The sequence below is a fragment of the Cetorhinus maximus genome, chromosome 31 (genome assembly GCF_964194155.1).
Source record: "Cetorhinus maximus chromosome 31, sCetMax3.hap1.1, whole genome shotgun sequence".
Taxonomy (NCBI): Eukaryota; Metazoa; Chordata; class Chondrichthyes; order Lamniformes; family Cetorhinidae; genus Cetorhinus; species Cetorhinus maximus.
Genome location: NC_135909.1, coordinates 21,788,705 through 21,809,282, shown reverse-complemented (window position 1 = coordinate 21,809,282; position 20,578 = coordinate 21,788,705). Strand labels below are relative to the sequence as shown.

General features: G+C 43.0%; 1 protein-coding gene across 1 annotated transcript; it reads left to right on the top strand.

Annotated features, from left to right (window-relative positions):
• Window positions 1-3,658: 3,658 nt before the first annotated feature.
• On the top strand, window positions 3,659-14,548 carry LOC144670291 (EEF1A lysine methyltransferase 3-like; the record flags this gene model as incomplete). Its single annotated transcript, XM_078532779.1, has 2 exons — window positions 3,659-3,785; window positions 14,145-14,548. Coding segments are annotated over 2 exons (531 nt in total), but the record flags the coding sequence as incomplete, so codon positions are not given.
• Window positions 14,549-20,578: the final 6,030 nt, after the last annotated feature.

The following is a 20,578-nucleotide window of genomic DNA, read 5'->3' as shown; positions in this document are numbered from 1 at the left end:
ATAAACACTCTCACACATATACATAAATCCACACACACACATGCACAGCCACACACACACACAGACTGACATGCACTCACTCAAACTTAAACAAACTTACACACAAATAAGCATGCTTAAACACAAAAATAAGCTTGCTCTCTCTCTCTCTCTCTCACACACACACACACACATTTACACACATTCAAACACAGGCACACACACAAAACACACTCACAAAAATATTAACACACACACGCGCGCGCGCGGGCTGAAGAAAAACATAAACATTCACATACAAAAAAATGCGCTGTCATAAATAGTGAGGAGGAAAGCCTTAGATTACAGGATGGCTAGGTGGGCTGGTAAGATGGGCAGAACAGAGACAAATGGAATTTAATCCTGAGAGGTGTGAGATGATGCATTTTGGAAGGACTAACTTGGCAAGAGAATATACAATGAATGATAGGACCCTAGGAAGTTCAAAGGGTCAGAGGGACTTTGATATAGATCAGGCTGCACAGGTAGATAATATGGTTAAGAAGCTATATGGGATACTTGCCTTTATTGGCTGAGGCATAGAATATAAGAGCAGGTAAGTTATGTTGGAGCTGTATAAAACACTAGTTAGGCGACAGCTGGAGTACTGTGTGCAGTTCTGATTGCCAAATTATAGGAAGGATGTGATTGCACTGGAGCTGGTGCAGAGCAGATTCACCAGGATGCTGCCTGGGCTGGAGCGTTTCAGCTATGAAGAGAGACTGGATGGGCTAGGGTTGTTCCCCTTAGAGCAGGGAAGGCTGAGGGGCGACATGATAAAGGTATTCAAAATTATGAGGGGCATAGATAGGCTAGATAGGAAGAAACTTTTCCCCTTAGCAGAGGTGTCAATAAAATAGGGGATTTGAGGAAAATTGTTTTTCACCCAGAGGGTGGTTGTAATCTGGAACACACAGCCTGAGGGGGTGATGGAGGCAGGAACCATTACAACATTTAAGAAGTATTTAGATGAACACTAGAAATGCCCCAGTATACAGGACTATGGGCCAAGTGCTGGAAAATTGGATAAGAATAGATAGTGCTCTATGGCCGGCACAGATATAATGAGCTGAAGGTCCTGTTCATGTGTTGTATTACTCTATGACTCTATGATTCTATGAGAAATGCACTCACATACACAAACATAAACTAACAACAGCACAGGAGCACAAACATACAATACACAACGGCCACACACACACACAGCACCATACAACCACACACACTCAGACACAAAAAACACACACATACAAACATACACACACAAACATACTGACAGAAACACACACACACACAAATATCAACATACCTACACTCAAGCACAACAAAGGCTCAAACACAATCACAAACTAATACAAACACACACACATGCAAAATCACACACACACACACAAGCATAAGGTTACACACACACACATGCACTAACAAATGCAAACACACAGACCCAGAAACAAACACACACACACATGCGCACAGGGCAGAACTGTAACTCCCACGCCCCACCCGATCAGGCATAAAATACTGCGCGATGATGCTGGGCGAGTGTCCCGACATTATCACACACTCACATGATATTTTGGTCAGTGGGCAGCGTGCCCGATGATGTCTATTGAGGCCAGTAAAGTATTAATTAAGAGAGACTTTCCACTGTCTGTCCCACCTTACAGTTGGTGGGTGGTCCAGTCGGCCAGACGGCTTTTGCGTTTTTGGGGAAACTTCATCTACTGACGAGATGAGATTTCTGACATTAATTTAAAAAGATATCTTTTGACATCATGTGAAATTGCAGCCCGGGCCGATCGCGGATGGAGGATCGTTTCTAGCCGCTCCCGGGCCCCGCCCTCTGTGCCCGCCCGCCGTGCCCGCCCAACGACCCGACAATCCTGCCCATACAGACGCACTCACATTAAAACCCAGATTTACACACACAAACGCAAAACCTCACACACACATAAATACAGTCACACAACCATTTACACACACACAAACCCACTCACAAGTGCGCGCACACACACAAATACACACAGAAACACAAACTCTCTCTCTCCCCCTCTCACACACATACAATCAGACATACTCTCACACACAAACATTCACACACACACATTCTCTTACACACACATAAATACACACAAACACTTACATGCACACAAACCCAATCACACGCGCACACGCACATACATAGATAGGGACACACACTCAAACACACACACAAACTAATGTGCTCAAACAAACACACACTGACTTACACCATTACGACCACAGCACACTCAGGCACAATAATACAACACACACACAAACACCTACGCAAATACTCACCAAACACACAACGCACAGACACAAATGCACACACACGCAAACACAAAAATAGTCACGCACATAAACACACACGCTCTCACATGCACACACACACACACACACACACACTGACACACAAGCACACACGCCGACACAAACACTCACACTCACACAAATATAAACAGACTCATACTCAATAACACCCACAAGCACACAGGTGTAAAACTGATCACACAAAATTAAAACGAGCTCACACTCACACACAGACAAATATAAAGTTGCACACACAAACATACACTCAAAAATACAATTTCAGACTCAAAAAAACAACGCACTCACACACACAAACATAAACACACTCATACAAACACAAGCGCACACACACACAAATAAGCACACTCACACAGAACCATAAGTTCACACACAAACTCACTCTCTCTCTCTCTCACACATACACTCACATGGAAACATAAATCCACACACATGCTCACATACAAACATCGGGAACTCTTCTTTTCACCTTCTCCCATGTCGCTTGCCCCCGACACAGATGGTGGAGCTTTTTGCACCCATCACCTCAACTGATGTACGACAATTAGCGGAAATCAGATGCAGGCATGAGGTTTAGAGACCTTTGTAAACTGTAGCTCCTATGTCATATGCTTCTCTCCAATATAGCACTCTTAACACATACCACATGTCAATTAATCAGATGTGGTTCCCCAGAATGTTCTGGACAGAAAGAAACCTATTCAATGTTCAGGTGAATGAATCAACACTTACAGTTTCTCAAGTCTTTTTGGGGAGCTTATTCCATTGACTGCGTATTCACTCTCTGAAACATTGTTATTGTAGGTTAGTTTTGAATTGATTCAATTTCTACCGCAGAATAAGACACACCGGTAAAGACCATCAGCTCCATCAAGCCTGTTACATTTCCCAGTGAGGTTAGGCTGATTGGACTGTGGTTACAGGATTTATCTAGTTTTCATTTTGTATTAAATGTGAATTAGTTACAGACTTCCAGTTCTTTGGCACCGCATCCGTTACAGGTTCATAGAGATACTTTCGGCCGTTTCCACCCTTCCGGCCGACAGCAATCCAGCATAAACTCAATCAATCAGCAATTCATACCTTTTCGACTTTGGAGCGCTGCTAAACTTTAAGTAAACTCTACTTATCAACTTTTAACCTATTCAGTTTTCCTTCTACATTTGAGGTCCCTCTGATTTTGGCAGTGTTCTTCTCCTGCCAGTGAGGGACTACACCTACCTTCGCCCCATGCCATGGGTTTCAGAGACCACGTGAACTGTTACATGTGAATTAACTCCGCTGTTAATCCCTCATTTGGCTTCAGGGCCTCGCGCTGTGTCGTTACTTCGATAAGGAACAGATCCAATTCTATGGGAAGAAGGTGATTGAATTGGGATCGGGCACTGGGATCGTGGGAATTCTCGCTACCCTGCTGGGTGAGTGATATATTCAAGCCCTAGTACTTTGTATGTGTTAGGAAAAGCAGTGAACAGCATTGTTGTATAGTGAAACGGCTAGGTTAGAGACCGATCTTTGATCTGATTAAACCACCAACGTTACTGTTCACTGATCAAGTCCCTTCCTCTTTTGACGCCCTTAACATTGACAATTCTTCATCTCTATTTTTGACCTAATTGGCATGAACCTTCATGGCAAGCTACCCTCAAACGTTGTTGTAGCATAGGGCAGTGGCTTAGTGGCATTATCATTGGACTAGTCTTCCAGAGACAAAAACAGAAACACTAAAGAAGAGTCATACATGCTCAAAACATTGACTGTCTTTCTCGCCACAGATGCTGTTAGACCTGCTGAACTTTCCCAGCATTTTCTATTTTTGTTTTAGATTTCCAGCATCTACAGTGTTTTGCTTTTATCTTAGCGTTCCAGAGACCCAGGGTAATGCTCTGGGGAACTGGGTTCGAATCACACCAGGGTAGATAGTGGGAATTGAATTCAATAAGACTCTGGCATTAAAAGTCTAATAATAACCATGAAACCATCGTCTATTGTTGTAAAAACCCATCTGGGTCACTAATGCCCTTTAGGGAAGAATATCCTCACCTAGTCCGGCCTACATGTGACTCCAGACACACCGCAATGTGGCTGACTCTTAAAAATGCCCTCTGAACAGGGCATGGGGGATGGGGGATAAATGCTGTCCTAGCCAGCGATGGCCAGGCCCCATGAACAAATAAAACAAATCACAATTCATCCAGCCTAGCTCCCATATAGATCTCATTCCCATCTTTGCTCCTTGGAAGCTGGAATCTCAGTTGAACTGAAGAAACTCCAGGAAGCACAACAGTGAAAGCTCTGAAACCTTTTCTCATTTACCTTCCCAGTGGAGAACTATGTATCTTCCACAAATTGCCCTGTAATGTGATGTTTTAATGATTGAAACGATGCAATGTTTATCAGGGAAGCCGCAGTTTGTTATGTGTATTGAATCCTGTGTTGACTCCAGCCACTTGGCAGCAATAATTATTCACCAAATTAGGCGTCACGGAACAGCAAGTCTCCTGGTGAAAACAAAATAGGATTGTTGGGCAATTGCTCAGCGATAGATGATAATCGAATCTTTACTAGATTCGATTTCTTTAATGATATGATTGCAAACCATCAGCATAAGTTATGTATTGGAAGTTGCGGCTATTTCTCCCACCTGGACATTGGGGCCTGTTTGGCACTGGCTAGACCAGCATTCATTCTCTGGCCCTTAAAGGGGCAGTGTGGAGTCACCTTCTTTAACATCTCCAGTCCAGGGAGGGTCTCCTGGAGCATTGATGAGTGTGGAGTTAAAGGATTTTGAAAAAGTAACATGGTCAGGTACCAGCGATATATATTCAAGCCCGCATGTCACGTGAGTTGGAGAGGACCACTATAATGGCCACGTTGCCATGTATCTGCTGAACTTTAATATCAAGGAGGCACTGGTTTCAGCTTTGAAATGAACAGTGGAAGGAACGTTGTTCATTTGCTGCAGTGCATCTTGTAGGTAACACAGGCTGCAGCCAGTTCAGCTGGTACTGATATCTGTAAAACACTTTCCTAAGTGAGGATGGGATGACCACCCCGCGGACTCTTTTCTTTGGTGGTGTCAACATGCTCCAGCATTGCAGCCGTTGTACATGCCGGGCACAGTGGCTGGCAGAATGTCTGTGTGGTGTTTGGAAGGGAGTCATTCGCCACAGGATTCACAAGCTCTAAGCTGCTCTTTATGGAGCGGTGTTTATGTGGCTGCTCCATTGATTATGGTCAATGGTGACCCCCCAAGTATAACGAGGTTGGAGGATTCAGCAATGAGAATTTCAGAGAATAACATGCAGTAGACAGAGATAAACAATTCCACAATAGATTGATCAGATCTAACACTGCAGTCCTGCCACACCCAGCTCTGAATGGTGGTGGACTGTTAAACAACTCACTGGAGGAGGAAGCTACAAAACATATTTCCATAATGGGACCCCAGCATGTCAGTCCAAAAGACGAGGCTGAAGCATTTGCTGACATCATCATCCAAAGGATCATTAATGATGGTCTTCAGCCAATTGGATTATCTCCACCTAGCATCAAGAAACGACCGAATGTTGTTTCTGCAAAGGCGATGAACCTTGTTAACATTCCACCAATAGGTACTTGTTCTCCACAACCAGCTGCTCCCCTAGTCAAGCTGTTCCAGTACAGCGACTAAATGGACATTTTGCCATACAACATCAAAAGGCATTCCTGTCCACAAAACCCAGGACAAACCGAACCCAGCCAGTTACCACCCCATCAGCCTACTCTCCATAAACTGTAGTGTGGTGGACGTTGGCATTGATAATGCTATCAAGTGGCACTTGCTCAGCAATAACCTGCTCAATGACTCTCAGTCTGGGGTCCACCAGGGCCACTCAGCTTTTGATTTCATTACAGCACTGGTCCAAATATAGACAAAGATCTGAACTCAAGGGCAGAGTTGAGAGTGACTGCCCTTGACATCAATACAGCATTTGACTGAGTGTGGTATCAAGGATCCCGAGCAAAACTGGAGCCAATGGGAAGCATGGAGAAAACTCTCCATTATTTGGAGTCATACTGAGCACAAAAGAAGATGGTTGTAGTTGTCGGCAGTCAGTCATCTCAGTTCCAGGACATCACTGCAGGAGTTCCTCAGGGTAGTGTACTCGGCCCAACCATCTTCAGTTGCTTCAATAATGACCTTCCTTCCATCATAAGGTCAGAAGTGGGGATGCTCGCTGATGATTGCACAATGTTCAGCACCATTCGCAACTGCTCAGATACTGAAGCAGTCCGTGTCCAAATGCAGCAAGACCTGGACAATATCCAGGCGTGGCCTGACAAGTGGCAAGTAACATTCGTGCCACACAAGTGCCAGAAATTGAGCATCCCCAACAAGAGAATCTAACGATCTCTCCTTTACTTTCAACGATATTGGGGTCGCGAAGTCCCCCACTATCAACTTCCTGGGGGCTACTATTGACCAGGAACTGAACTGGACTAGCGATATCAATAACGTGGCTACGAGAGCAGGCCAGAGGCTAGGAATCGTGCAACGAGTAACTGACCTTCTGACTCCCCAAAGTTTGTCCACCATCTACAAGGCACAAATCAGGAGTGTGATGGAATACTCCCCACTTGCCTGGATGAGTGCAGCTCCAGAAACACTGAAGATTGAAACAATCCTGTACAGAGCAGCCTGTTAAGCTGGCATGCTATCCACCAACTTAAACATTCACTCCCCACCCTCCACCCCATCACTGACATACAGAAGTAGCAATGTGTGATATCTCCGAGATGCATTATAACATCTCACCAAGTCTTCTTCCACAGCACCTTTCAAACCCGCCACCTCTACACTCTAGGAAGACAAGGGGCAGCAGACGATTGGGAACTGCACCACATGCAAGCTCCCCTCCAAGCCACATATTGTCCTGATATAGGAATGTATCGCCGTTCCTTCACTGTCGCTGGGTCAAAATCCTGGAACTCCCTTACTAACAGCACTGTGGGTGTACCTACACCACAGAGACTGCAGAAGTTCAAGAAGGAGGCTCAGACCCACCTTCTCAAGAGGCAGTTAGGGTTGGGCAATAAACGCTGACCTAACCAGCGATGCTCAAATCACGTGAAAGTGTAAGAAATAAAATCTTCCTGTTCAAACTCTGCCATTTTCTTGGTTCTTGTTATTAATTCGCCTGTCACAGCATCTAAGGCACTGACACTCACTGCCTCTACTCCTTTCTTTTTCCTGTTGAAGCTTTAATCTGGATTTTTGTATTTCTTGCTAGTTTGCCATTGTACTCCCTCTTTATTGTCTCCTTTAGTTATCCTTTCCTGGCTTCTAAAATTTTCCCAATCTTCTGACTAATCACTAATCATTGAAGCATTTTACATTCTTTTTATTCTTTCACGGGATGTGGGAGTCGCTGGCTGGGTAATTTCTCATGACTGTACTTATCTCATCCTTGATTTACAGAGGTACGTCACTTACTGTTCCTTACTTCCCTGTTGCTGACCTTCTGAACTGTCAACGCCTTCGAATATTGAGGCCCCAGCCTTGTTCAATTTGCAACGATGGCCGGAATTTTCAAGCGACCTCCCCCCCACCCAACCCCGTGAAGATCTCGCCGGCGTGGAGGGTTGGAAAATTCTGGCTGATGGCTATGCACTGGCTATGATTTCATACACATTTATTTCTATCCATGATATCGATTCATTTATCTTGTTATAAATGCTGTGCCCATTGGAATAATTAGATCTGAATTCTATCTTTTTACACATTTTCCCTTTCCTGACCATATTTTCTGGGTGATCTCCATTGTTTACACGCTCTGTCCCTTCCTGTCACACCCTGGTTATCGTTGCCTGTATCATCACTCTGCACTATTGTCTCCATATTTTTCTTTCTTCCCAAATCTCACCTCGCATGAATTACCACTGACTCAACTGTTTATTTTAGAGCCCTCTCTACTGCCCTATTTAAAGTAGATGCCAGAACGCTGACCCCATAAAGCTCCAGGTGATGGCTGTCCCACTGGTACAACTCTGCCTTTCCCCAGCACTGGTGCCAATGTGCAATGACTCATAATCAACTGACATTATGAATCCTGATCTCATGATAGTTACAATCCACGTAAAGTCCAATAACGTTTTAGAAGAGATTAGTTTCCCAAACAAAAAACAGGCATAACTGAAGGACAAGATTTCACTTCTTAAGCCTTTAACTGTAACAAACAAACTAAAATCGTTATAATTAATAAATGAACTAACAGGTAAGAAAATATGTACATTTTGTTAAATTTGCGGAATATTTTAGACACGTGCAGATTCCAAGGACAGCCCCACGGCTTCTCCCAGTTCAGCAGCTGAGGTTAATCGTTCCTCACTCTGTCAAGTTGAACGTAGCGGTGCCTGGCGGCACCCTTTCACTTCCTGGAAATCTTCTGGAAACTATTGTCACCGACAAAGCCTGCTCCTGGGGGCGTTCCAATTCTCTTCTACCTGATTCTGGCCACTAGTTCCCCCACCCCCAACTCCTTTTCTGTCAGTCCTCTGGGTGGTGCGAGAAACTGCCAACCGACTTCAAAATGTGTTTATATTTGATGTTCTCATCCTTATCAACTCATGGAAGCCCGAGTCGCATGGGCATCACCCCGAACTGTGGTGTTGGAGAGGAATTTACCACCGCCCTGCTTACCTATTTTGTTTTACTTCGAGTTAAAGGGGCCTTTTAAAACATTGCTGTCTTATGAAGCTCAGTGTTCATGACATCATGGAGTGAAGGACATGGATAAAATGGCTGAAAGTGGTTGCTCCAACAACACTGCAACGAGATTATTGGTTTATATCAATCCCAACCATCCCCCTTCGTTCTAGACAGTATCCCATCTATTGGCCTCTCTCATTGCAATTTAAATCAGTTTGACAAGGACTCCTTTGTGCCACACTCAGTTAAAATCTGGCATGTGCAGCCATCCTGACCTCATGTTTGGAGTTCAGGTTTTTCATCGGTGTTTGACAACGGCAGTAATTCGTCATGATTAAACCAAAACTGAGCATTGGTTAGCATGTTATGATGAATAATTGTCGCTAGGCACCACTGATTATCACGCTTTGCATCAGTTTTGTTCTCTGATCCCTGAAGTTAGGCTGATGGGTCAGTATATTTCCGGTTTGGATTTTGCTTGTTTCTTTTTTCTGGATAGGTTATACTTACGGAACTTTGATCTGTGGAAGCTTATCCCAGTCTATCCAACTAGTACAGAAGAACATCAGAAAAAAGAAGATGAGTTGGCCATTTGGCCGTGTTGCCAGCTCTGCCATACGACAGCATCAATCCTCCACAACCCTCTCTACATCAACCCCGTCAAGCCCTCTCAGGGTCTTACATGATTCAATCGGATCTCCTCTCATTCTTCAATGAGTATAGGCCCAGCCTGCTCATCCTTTCTCATTGGACAACACCTTCATTTCAGCATTGAAACCAACCGACTGAAACTTCCCTCAACTGCCCACAATGCATTTATATCCCTCCTCAGATAAGGAGACAAAAACTACACTGCGCTTTAGGTGTGGTGTGACCGATGCCCTGTACCGCTGAAACAAGGCTCGTCCACTCTTATAGACAATACCCTTTTGCAATAAAGACCAGCATTCCATCTGCCTTCTCAATTCATTTCTGTAAAGAAATGATAACGCTTTTGATTCCTGTCGGAGGACAGTCAGATTCCCCGCTACTGTAGCATTATGCAATCACTTTCCATTTAAATAATATTCTGCTTTTCTATTCTACAGCCCAATGTATTCCACCTCACATTTCCCCCACGTTATTATCCATCCACTCATTTAACATACCTATAATATGCTTTTACAGACTCTCTGTCTCCACACCATAGCTTGCACACCTAACTTCAAAGAAGGGATGATTCTGGCATAGTCAAGGTATATTTGCTCAACATGGAAAGGCAGGGTAAACAAATCCAGAGCCTCTTGGGTGAATACAGGAGGTAGAAATTAAGATAAGGAAGAAAAAATGTGCATTTTACAGGTGCCAGGTAGAAAATACAATTGAAAATCAGGCTCAATGCTGAAAGTTTCGAGGGGATGTGAAACAGTGAATAAGAGGAGAAAAGAGAGAGTGTGAAAAGAGACTGGCAGCTAATATAAAAGGGAATATAAAAATCTTGTATAGACATATAAATAGTAAAAATCTGTCAAACGGAAGAGTAAGGCTGATCAGGGACAAAAAGGGCGGTTAAAACGTGGAAGAATGGGATATTTTACATCTGTCTTCACCAAGGAAGAAGATGCTACCCAGGACATGGTGAAAGAAGAGGAATTTCAGTCTTTAGAAAGGATTACAATTGATATGGAAAATGTATTGGGTAAGCTTTCTCTGCTTAAAGTGAACAGGGTTCTGGGAGTGGCTGAGATGCATCCAAGGATACTGAGGGAACTAAGAGTGAAAATCGTGGAGGCACTGGTTATAATTTTTCAGTCTTCCTTAGACTAACGGGTGTGCCAAAGGACTGGAGAACTGCAGCATTACGCCCTTATTTAAAAAAAAACCTGTAAGGATAATGTCAGCAACTACAGACTAGGCAGTTTAACTTTAGTGGTGGCGAAATTTCTAAAAACTAGTTTAGAACAGAATTAATAGCCACATGGACAAATATGGGTTAATTAAGGAAAAATATCATGGGTTCCTTAAGAAAAAGTCATGTTTAGCTAACCTGCTAGACTTTTTCAAAGAGGCAGCAGAGAGGGTTGATAAGGGTAATGCTGTTGATGTGTTATAGATAGACTTCAGAAAAGCATTTGATGCACTGCCGCATGACAGGCTTGTCAGAAAATTTATGGCTCATGGGATAAAAGCGACAGTTGCAACATGGATATATTTTTTGCTGAATGACAGAGAATAATGGATAATGGGTATTTTTCAGATGGGAGGAATGTTTGTACTGGAGTTCCCCAGGGGTCAGCATTGGGACCCTTGCTTCTCCTGATATATATTAATGATCTAATGTTGATGTGCAGGCCATAATTTCAAAATTTGTGAATGATACAAAATTTGGAAGCATTGTAAATTGTGAGGTGAACAGTGTAAAACTTCGAAAGGAAATTGGCAACTTGGAGGAGTGCGCAGATATGTGGCCAATGAAGTTCAAAGCAGAGAAATGTGAGGTGATTCATTTTGGTAGGAAGAACATGAAGAGACATATACAATGCACATTACTACTCTAAGCAGGGTATATTTGGGTATATTTGTGCATAAGTCATTAAATGCAGAAGGACAGGGGGAGAGAGCAGTTATAATATATGGTACCTTTGACTTTATTAATAGGGGCTTAGATCACAAGAGCAGGGAGGTTATGCTGAGCTTATATAAGACACTAGTAAAACCTTAACTGAAGGGCTGTGTGCAGTTCTGGCACCACCCTTTAGGAAGGATGGGAAAGAATTGGAGAGAATGTAGGAAAGTTTTACGAGAGAAGTAAATAACTTCAAGAGATAAGTAACTTCACTTATGAACTAAAAGTCGGGACTCTTTTGCTTGGAGAAAAGAAGGTTGAAAAGAGATTTTACAGAGGTACTCAAAACCACGAGGGGCCCGGAGAGAGTAGGTAGGAAGAAATTGTTCCACTCAGAAAAGGATCGAGGTCAAAAAGACAAAGATTTAAAATGATTTGCAAAAGAAGCAAGAGCGATATGAGGAAAGACTTTTACATACAGTGGGTGGTTAGGATCTGGAATACACTGTCTGAAAGTGTGGTGGAGAAAGGGTCAATCGAGTGGTTAGGGTCTGTTATGCACTGTCTGAGAGTGTGGTGGAACAGGATCAATCGAGTGCTTAGGATTTGGAATGCACTGAGAGTGTGGTGGAGACAGGATCAATCGAGTGGTTAGGGTCTGTTATGCACTGTCTGAGAATGTGGTGGAGACAGGATCAATCGAGTGGTTAGGGTCTGTTATGCACTGTCTGACAGTGTCGTCGAGACAGGGTCAATCGAGGGAATTAGGTGTTTAGTTGAAAAGAAACAACCTGGAGGGTTACACGGAGAAGACAGCAGAATTTCAGTAAGTGAAATACTCATTGCCAGAGCTGGTGCAGATACGATGGGCCAAATGGCCTCCTTCTGCGCTGTGACAGTTCTGTGCTTCTGGCTGGAGTGCTCCATGGGGGTCAGTCAGAGTCGGATTTCCACTCCCTTCCTCCTCACTTATCAGGAAATGAAGCCGCTCCTTTCTCGCCCGACCTTCCCACTCAGTAAGAAGCGTGTATTGCAGAGGGTGGTAAAGGCCTTGTGTTGAAGGCAGCTGTGCCGGAGGTAAGGAAGACGTGACTCCTTTTTCTATGGATCTAGCTATGGTAAAAAAGGTAGTTTTAAACATCCAGCCAGTTTGAGAAGCCAGGAGGAGATTAAGAGTGCGAGGTCAGTGGGCAGGAATGGGACAATGGGGTAGGGAGAGGTATCAGCTGATCAGGCGGGTTTGGGGTGTCGGTGATCAATGGGGGTAGGAGGGGGCAGATGGTCAGGGGGGTGTCCGTGGGAGGGTCGGGTGATCAGTGAGGAGGTGGGGAAGGTGGTCAGGGCAGGACGGCATGTGATCGGCGGGTGTGGAGGGTACTAGGTGGGGGCTGGGGGGCATGGGAAGGGCAGGATGGGGTCCCGTGGGCAGGTCGAGGGGAGTGGTTAGGCGGGAGAGAGTAGCTTAGTAGGAGGAGGGTAGTCAGAGGTTCCTATTGCAGTGCATTTGTCCAGTGGCAGGTTAAACTTCCTGGGCAATTGCCGTGTAATCTTTACGTGGGCCTTTCCGGTGTGTAGGGGTGGGGTGCCCCAGCGCATTTTTCGGGTGCTCCCCTGGTACGCACCTCCCCGGAGCTCGGAAGTTATTGGCCTTTGTGATCCTGTCATTGTATCATCAGCATGTTTATGTGAATGTTCTTTTTCCTGGTTATTAACCAATCCTTTGGAGATGTTGATACATTTTTCCCAACTCCATGAGCTCTTATATTACAACAAATGCCTTTTGGAAATCCATATATGCTATGGACACTGGTGCCCATTTTTCAAGCTGTTTCTTACACCCTCAAAGGACTCCAACAAATTTGAAAATTAGTATTCTCTTTCCTAAAACCAGTTGACCCAGTTTTATTGCATTATGATTATCTAAACTGTCCTGCTACTGCTTCTTTAATAAAGGATCCAGCATTTTCCCAAGAACAGATGTTGGGCTACCTGGCTTATACTTTCCTGCTTTCTATGTCCCGTCTTTCTTGTATAGATGTGGGATATTTTTGGTCTTCCAAGCCATTGGCACTTATCCATAATCTCAGCATTTTTCGAAGATTGAAAACAATGCATTAACTATCGCTTTGCATTTCCTTTACATGGCTTTTTGTTGCATCATAAAATGGTTAATGGCCAACCGAAATCTGGAAATAAACACTCAAATAATAATAAATAATCGGACTGCAAACTCTCTCTCACCAGTCAAGATCTACCGCTTTCACTGATGTCAACATTTTACTTTCACATTTGGAAATGAACAAGAATTCTCATTCTGACGTGATTCATACTCAGATTCTTGGACTTGTAGTTAGGAGACCTGGGTTCATAATCTAGTCCCACCACCACAACATTAATGTAGATACACAATCTTTCTGTCGAATCATTGATTCACTGCTAGTTCAGTACTGAGTACATTATATGTAACATGATTTTTTTGTTGCTGTTGTGTCATAGTTATAAACAGCATGTGGTTATTGCACTTTGGAATTATTTTTGCAGGTGGATCTGTGACCTTGACAGACCAGCCAACAGTTCTGAGACAAATAGAAATCAACGTCACCAGAAACATCCCCTCTGCCATTGCGCATCGCGCAAAAGTCGCTGCTCTCTCGTGGGGTAAAGACCATGAACAGTTTCCGACGGACTACGACATCATTCTGGGTGGTGATATCGTCTACTTGCCACTTGAATTCGACGCCCTGATAAAAACTCTTCTGCACCTGAGCAACCAAAATACTATCATTTACATCAGCTCCAAGATGCGGAGGCGCATGGGTGCCAAAGATTTTCACCAGAGGTTACTTCCGCAACATTTTAACTCTGAGGTTATTCACACTGTAGCAGGCAAGGAAATCTACGTGTACAAAATAACTAAGAAGCCCTTGGCGTTTGGCAGAGAGTAGCCTCCAAGTCGTTAAAAAAGGTCTCATAATAGAAAGATGCAACTGAGAATTGTGCTAAACAGCTCAGACTTAGATAATGGAATGATGTAATATTGGTTTGGAGAGGGAGAGTAAATACTTATCTGAAAACCCTAGTTCTTGCCTGCACCTTAGCTTTGTCCCTATTATAGCGTCATTACTAATTTCACAAAATCTGAATAGACTGACGGAAAGCAGGTGGGTCCACATTACTGTTGGGAACCTTGGAAGAATTTGGTTTCACTCCGTATCTAACTGAGCAGAACACTGCTCACATGTTACCATTTTAGCCGGCCATTTATTTGCTTTCCTGGTACTTCAGCCTCCGTTACGCCCGCTTCAACACATACTCGTTTGAACTGAACGATCTTAGGGGTTGTTGTGAAAAAGAGAATATATTAGCAGATCACTACTTAGGAATTTAAGTCAGCAGAATTGTGGGGCACAGGCGACAACGATTCGAATAGAAAGCTTTTTCAAGGGCATCGAGGGATGGCCAATACATACTGACCATACTTACAATCATGTCTTCACAATCAAATTGAATAAAGGCGAATATCTCTGATTTTAATTCGTCCCTTTTTGGATTTAGCAATGAATATGTAAAGAAGATGCCTTTGCCAGAAGTTTTGAATAATGAGGACATGGATCAATCTATTGAGACACATATAATGAAGATAATATCTACATCCACCCCCAACTCCCTCCCCCACCTCCCCTAGTTCCCACTTTGATCGCTGGATCCAGGACCACTGTGATAACTTGTGCCCCCCTCCACATGGATGAATTTGAACCCAACTCAGGTGTTTCTTTAAGATAAAAGCAAAATGCTGCAGATGCTGGAAATCTGAAACAAAAACAGAAAATTCTGGAAAAAGTCAGCATGTCTGACAGCATCTGTGGAGAGAAAGACAGAGTTAACGTTTCGAGTCCGTACTGCCCTTCTTCAGAACTAAAGAGAAGTAAAAATGTGATTAAATTTATTCTTTTTAAGGGGGATGGAGCAGGTGAAGCTGATAGAAGGCGAGTGATAGGTGGGGACAAATGAGAGATTGTCAGAGGTGTCATGAACAAAAGGGTCAATTGATGTTAATGGTAGTGGTACTGGCTAAAGGAGGTGCTGATAGTGGCATTAAGGTCAGAAAGCAGAATGCGGTAATAGCAGGTCAATACACAGGTCAAGACCTAACATGGCCCACAAACATCACCTTCCTTCCTTCTTTATATATGTTTCGCTTTCTTAAATCTGTTAATTTCATTGTTCCGTACGTCTTTGCTAATTTACTTTACCCATAGTATAAAAATCTTTCGTGTTTCCAAAATGACCGTCTTCCTTTTGGGAAAAATAAACACACTGCTTGGCCTTGCTTATCGTGCTGGTTATAAACATCCTATCATCCCTTTGAAATCCAAACTACTCATTTACTTATCTAAAAATGCAAAATTCCTTCACGCTTTATATACTAAGACCTCATCCATGTTTACTTATTAGCATTTCAGGTACTTAAATACCTAACCCCTTTTGATAATTTCAATCTTGCAGTCCAGCTGACTCCAACACAATTAAATCACACACAGACAGAATCAACCCTCCTTACCCCTAAACCTACTTTACAATGAATCACATTAGTATGATGAAAACTATTATAGTTTCGTAATACCTCCATTCTCACGGAAAAAATGAACCATCATAATTTTAAAAGGTGGCCTCATTTTCTCAACCCAACTTACATTACCTACTATGTTTATCTAGATACCCAAACTATTACATTGCCAGGTGCACGCATTAACAAGGCAATATATACAAATCCTTTTGTATCAACGGAGGTCCTTTTAGTTCAGTGTCCAGGTTTTAAATGTTCAGTTTCCTTTCAGCTTTAAACTCTCAACAATCCAACTGCAATTAGATTTTCTCATCCAGCCAAAGGTATAATCTAAAAAATAAACGTTTACAGTAATAAACTCCATCTGAACAGTCTTGCACTTCTGTCTTGAAATTTGCCCAGACATTTTAAAGGATTCATTCAACTGCACCTTCCAAACCCATGACGATTACCACCCAGAAGGAGAAGGGAGGCAGACAGATGGTAACACCACAACCTGGAAAATCCCATCCAAGTCACTCTCTATCCTGACTTGGAAATATGTCACTGTTCCTTCACGTGTCGCTGGGTCAAGATACTTGAACTCCCTTCCTAACAGTCAATGCGTGCACCTACACCACATGGACTGCAGCAGTTCAGGAAGGTAGCTCACAACCACCTTCTCAAGGGCCACTAGGGTTAGGCAAGAAATGCTGGCCCAGCCAGCGAAACCCGCATCCCATGAATGAATAATTAATTCGCCCCCGATGAACACCTATTTTTAAACTCGTAGTAGAGTCATGTTACTTCTGGGACATTATTGACGGAGCTCCCTATCAACCAACTGCACATATAATCATTGCAAAGGAGCAACTGAACACAACCTGACTGCTTAAGCTGGGCTTCATTACACAGAATCACCGAACAGTGAATGGTAGAAACTAATGAGTCTGGCAGTCTCTCTGTTACGCAGGTTCATTGCGTCATGACTCTCCAAAGTAACCCGGAGTCAGCCGGTGATAATACGGAGCAGCAATACCGAAAGATTCTCCCATACGAGTTGAAGGTCAATGGGTAATGATTAGGATTAGGAAAGTGGGCTTTCACCTCCCCCCCACCCCCACATTAATTAATTTTCACAGGTTCAATATCCCCAACTATGATGATTCCCCCATGTTATCCCTGGTACATTGTATAATGATTATGACAAGGAATCTAGGGTGGCACCTTACACTAACAGGGGGTCAATCAATAATAACCAGGGAAAATTTTTTAAAAAAAATGTTGATTCCCTGACAGCAACCCAGAGTCTCTAAGCTCAGTCCTGCTCCCTCCAACTGAAGCTCAGCCCTACAGACATTTCAGGCTTGCTCAACACTGACGTATTTTACCTGGAATTTTAAGTAAACTGTCAGCTCATCTGTAAGCATTACCTAAGCTCTGATAGACAATATTTCCTCATTCCTTATCTCATACTAAATACATGCAGACGTTTTCATTTACTGCTTCACCTCACATAATCACAGCTTTCAGATCAGCATTGTTGCCATGCTAATTGCCCTTGAAGAGCGAGTGCTGAGCTGTTCTCTTGAACCTTTACAGGTCATGTGGTGTAGGTTCTTTCTCAGTGATGGATTGCAAAGCCTTCCGAGTGTAGTTGTGAGTCAATGGCATTTATGGAAATCTGGAGTCACATACAGAGAAGACCAGTTAACATGTTCAATTTTCTTCATAAAGAACATCAGGGAACCATTGTTTTCTTAACTATTTCTAAGAACCAGTGAATGCATTAAAACTTTTGCAAATTTTAATAAATGCTCAGTCAAAATATTAATTTTGCCTTCAGTGTAATTTATAAATTGTTTGTTTATTCACATCTTCTACAGTTAAATTATCGATGATTGTGTCTCGGGGAACGTACAGTATCTCCAAATGTGTCACTTGCATCCTTTAGGCCATAACAGTGCAGGATCTACCGGCCCTTATCCTCTAACGCATATTGAAGCAGATTCTGATTTTTTTGTCAAGAACAATTTATATTCACCCATCGAGGAATGTAACACCCGTTCTTTTTTCTGCTTCATTCAGCCACCAATATTTCTGCCTGCTTCACGAAGACTTTCATCTTTAATCAATTTGTTGTAATTTTCTTTGCCTGAGGCTAAAAGGTAAACATTGCACTGAGAAAACAGGCACTGTTTCTAGGAATAGAGACTGTGATGAACTTTTTAACCAACATGTTACAGCATTTTACTTTAACAAGCCCACTTTTACTTTATAATTTCCTATTGCATTGTGATGTAAACAAATGGTGTTCAGAATTTACGCGTCTGGGTAACAAACACTAAATTTGAATCCAACAGGTCCCATTTCTTATGACCCTGTTGCTCATTGGTTTACCCATCATACACATTTTACTGGGTAGCAGGTCCCGCAGGGGACTTGAGTTCACAAAAAAGGGAAGAGATCAAGAGACACTGAAATGGGGAGTGGAAGAAAATCTAGCGTTTTATGCTTTCTTACCACAGAGAATGTCAAACTGTTATGGTCTGTGTTTCTTCTGTATTCCACATGCTTCTTAACGTGGTATTTGTAGTATGAATACTTGATCTACCTCATTTTGTGAGGAAGTTGGTTTCTTCTGTCGGCTCATGTGTTACTGTACCAACAGTTGCAGTTATGCTTTGGCAGAGTTTACGTTTAAATAACAATTAAAGAGCGTGGTGAAATTTTCATTTAGTCTAATTTTCAAAATTATTTAAAGGTGGGAAGTGAATGATTTCTCATCTCAAATTATCATGACCACATTGTACCTGTGATTTGCTTTCTGGATACATTAGGACCTGGTATGATCTCCCCCGGGGGCAAGGGCAGTGATTCAGCCAAAGTAGGACTAATAAGCTCATATAGGCAAGTGAAGAATATTCCATTACACTCCAGACTTGATCCTTGTAGATAGGGTGCAGGGTTTGTGGAGCCAGGAAGTGAGTTACTTGCTGCAGGATTCACAGCCCCTGACCTTCTCTTGCAGCCATTGCAGATGTCTGCTTGGACTAATTAAACATCTGGTAAATGATAAACCCCAAAATGTTGACAGACGGGGGATTAAGTGATGTTAATGTCACTGAATGTAATGGGGAAAGGGATAGATCTTATTTTGTTGACCATTTTCATTGTTTGGCACGAGTGCAGTTCAAATTTTGCTTATCACTTATCAACCAAACATGAATATTTTCCAGGCCATTTTTCATGTGGGCAAAGGCCGTTCAGTACCTCGTAGCAAAAACAGAGCTCTGAAGGAGGGCCATGTGGACTCGAAACGTCAACTCGCTTTCCCTCTCCAGAGATGCTGTCAGGCCTGCTGAGTTCCAGCATTTTCTGTTCATGTTTCAGGCTTCCAGCATCCGCAGTGTTTCGCTTTGATCTCAGAACCTCATTCGCAACGAATGGGGTTCAGCACTATGAAAGACTCAGCGAACAGTCACTCCTCTGACCTTATTTTGCAGGAAATCTCATTGCCAGTGCAGCTGGAGATGGTTGAGTCGAGGACATTACATTGAGAAACCCGGAAACATAGAAAGTTGGTGGGGGAGGTGGGGCGGGAGCTTCAAAAGGTAGACGCTGAAATGATGCTCCCCCTCTTGGGGGAATCTGGAAATAGGGCTTCCATTTTTAGAATGGAGAATATCCCATTTCAGACAGTGATGAGGAAGAATTTATTCTTCCTGAATGCTGTTGATTTTTGGAATTCTCTATATGGAGAGCAATGGAGATGCGTCATTGAATAAATTGAAGGAACAGTTAGACTGAACTTTGATCTACAACCTATTCCAGGGGTGTGACAGGAAGTCAGGAAAAGCCACAGTTAGATCAGTAATGATCTTATGGAATGTCCAGCAGGCCTGAAGGACCGAATGACCTTCCACTGCGTCTAACTGAGAACCTTATGTTCTCGCAGCAACACCCTGCTGCTGAGATCATTGGCCTCCAACATCCACCACCTTCTCCCTCTCTACTGGGCATGAGTCCAGCTGCTAGAGAGTTTCCCTCCTGAATCTCAGTGACTTTAAGTTGTCAGGGTTCCGAGATGACAGCCTCATTCTAACGCTGCTTTGATTTGAAGAGAAGTCGCTCTCACCTCCTCTCTGTAATTTGTTCCTGTCCCTATATTTGGATCAGGGCTTCACTGAAACCAAATTACCCTGTATCCCATGTGCCTTTGCCTTCTTTATAAGTCTCTAATGTAGGAACTTGTCAAAGGCTTTGCTGAAATCCATATAAACTACATCATTTGCACTACCCTCATCTACACACCTGGTCACCTCCTCAAAAAATTCAATCAAATTTGTTAAGCATGATCTCCCTCTGACAAAGCCATTCTGACTATCCCTGATCAAACCTTGCTCATCCAAGTGGGGATAAATAATCT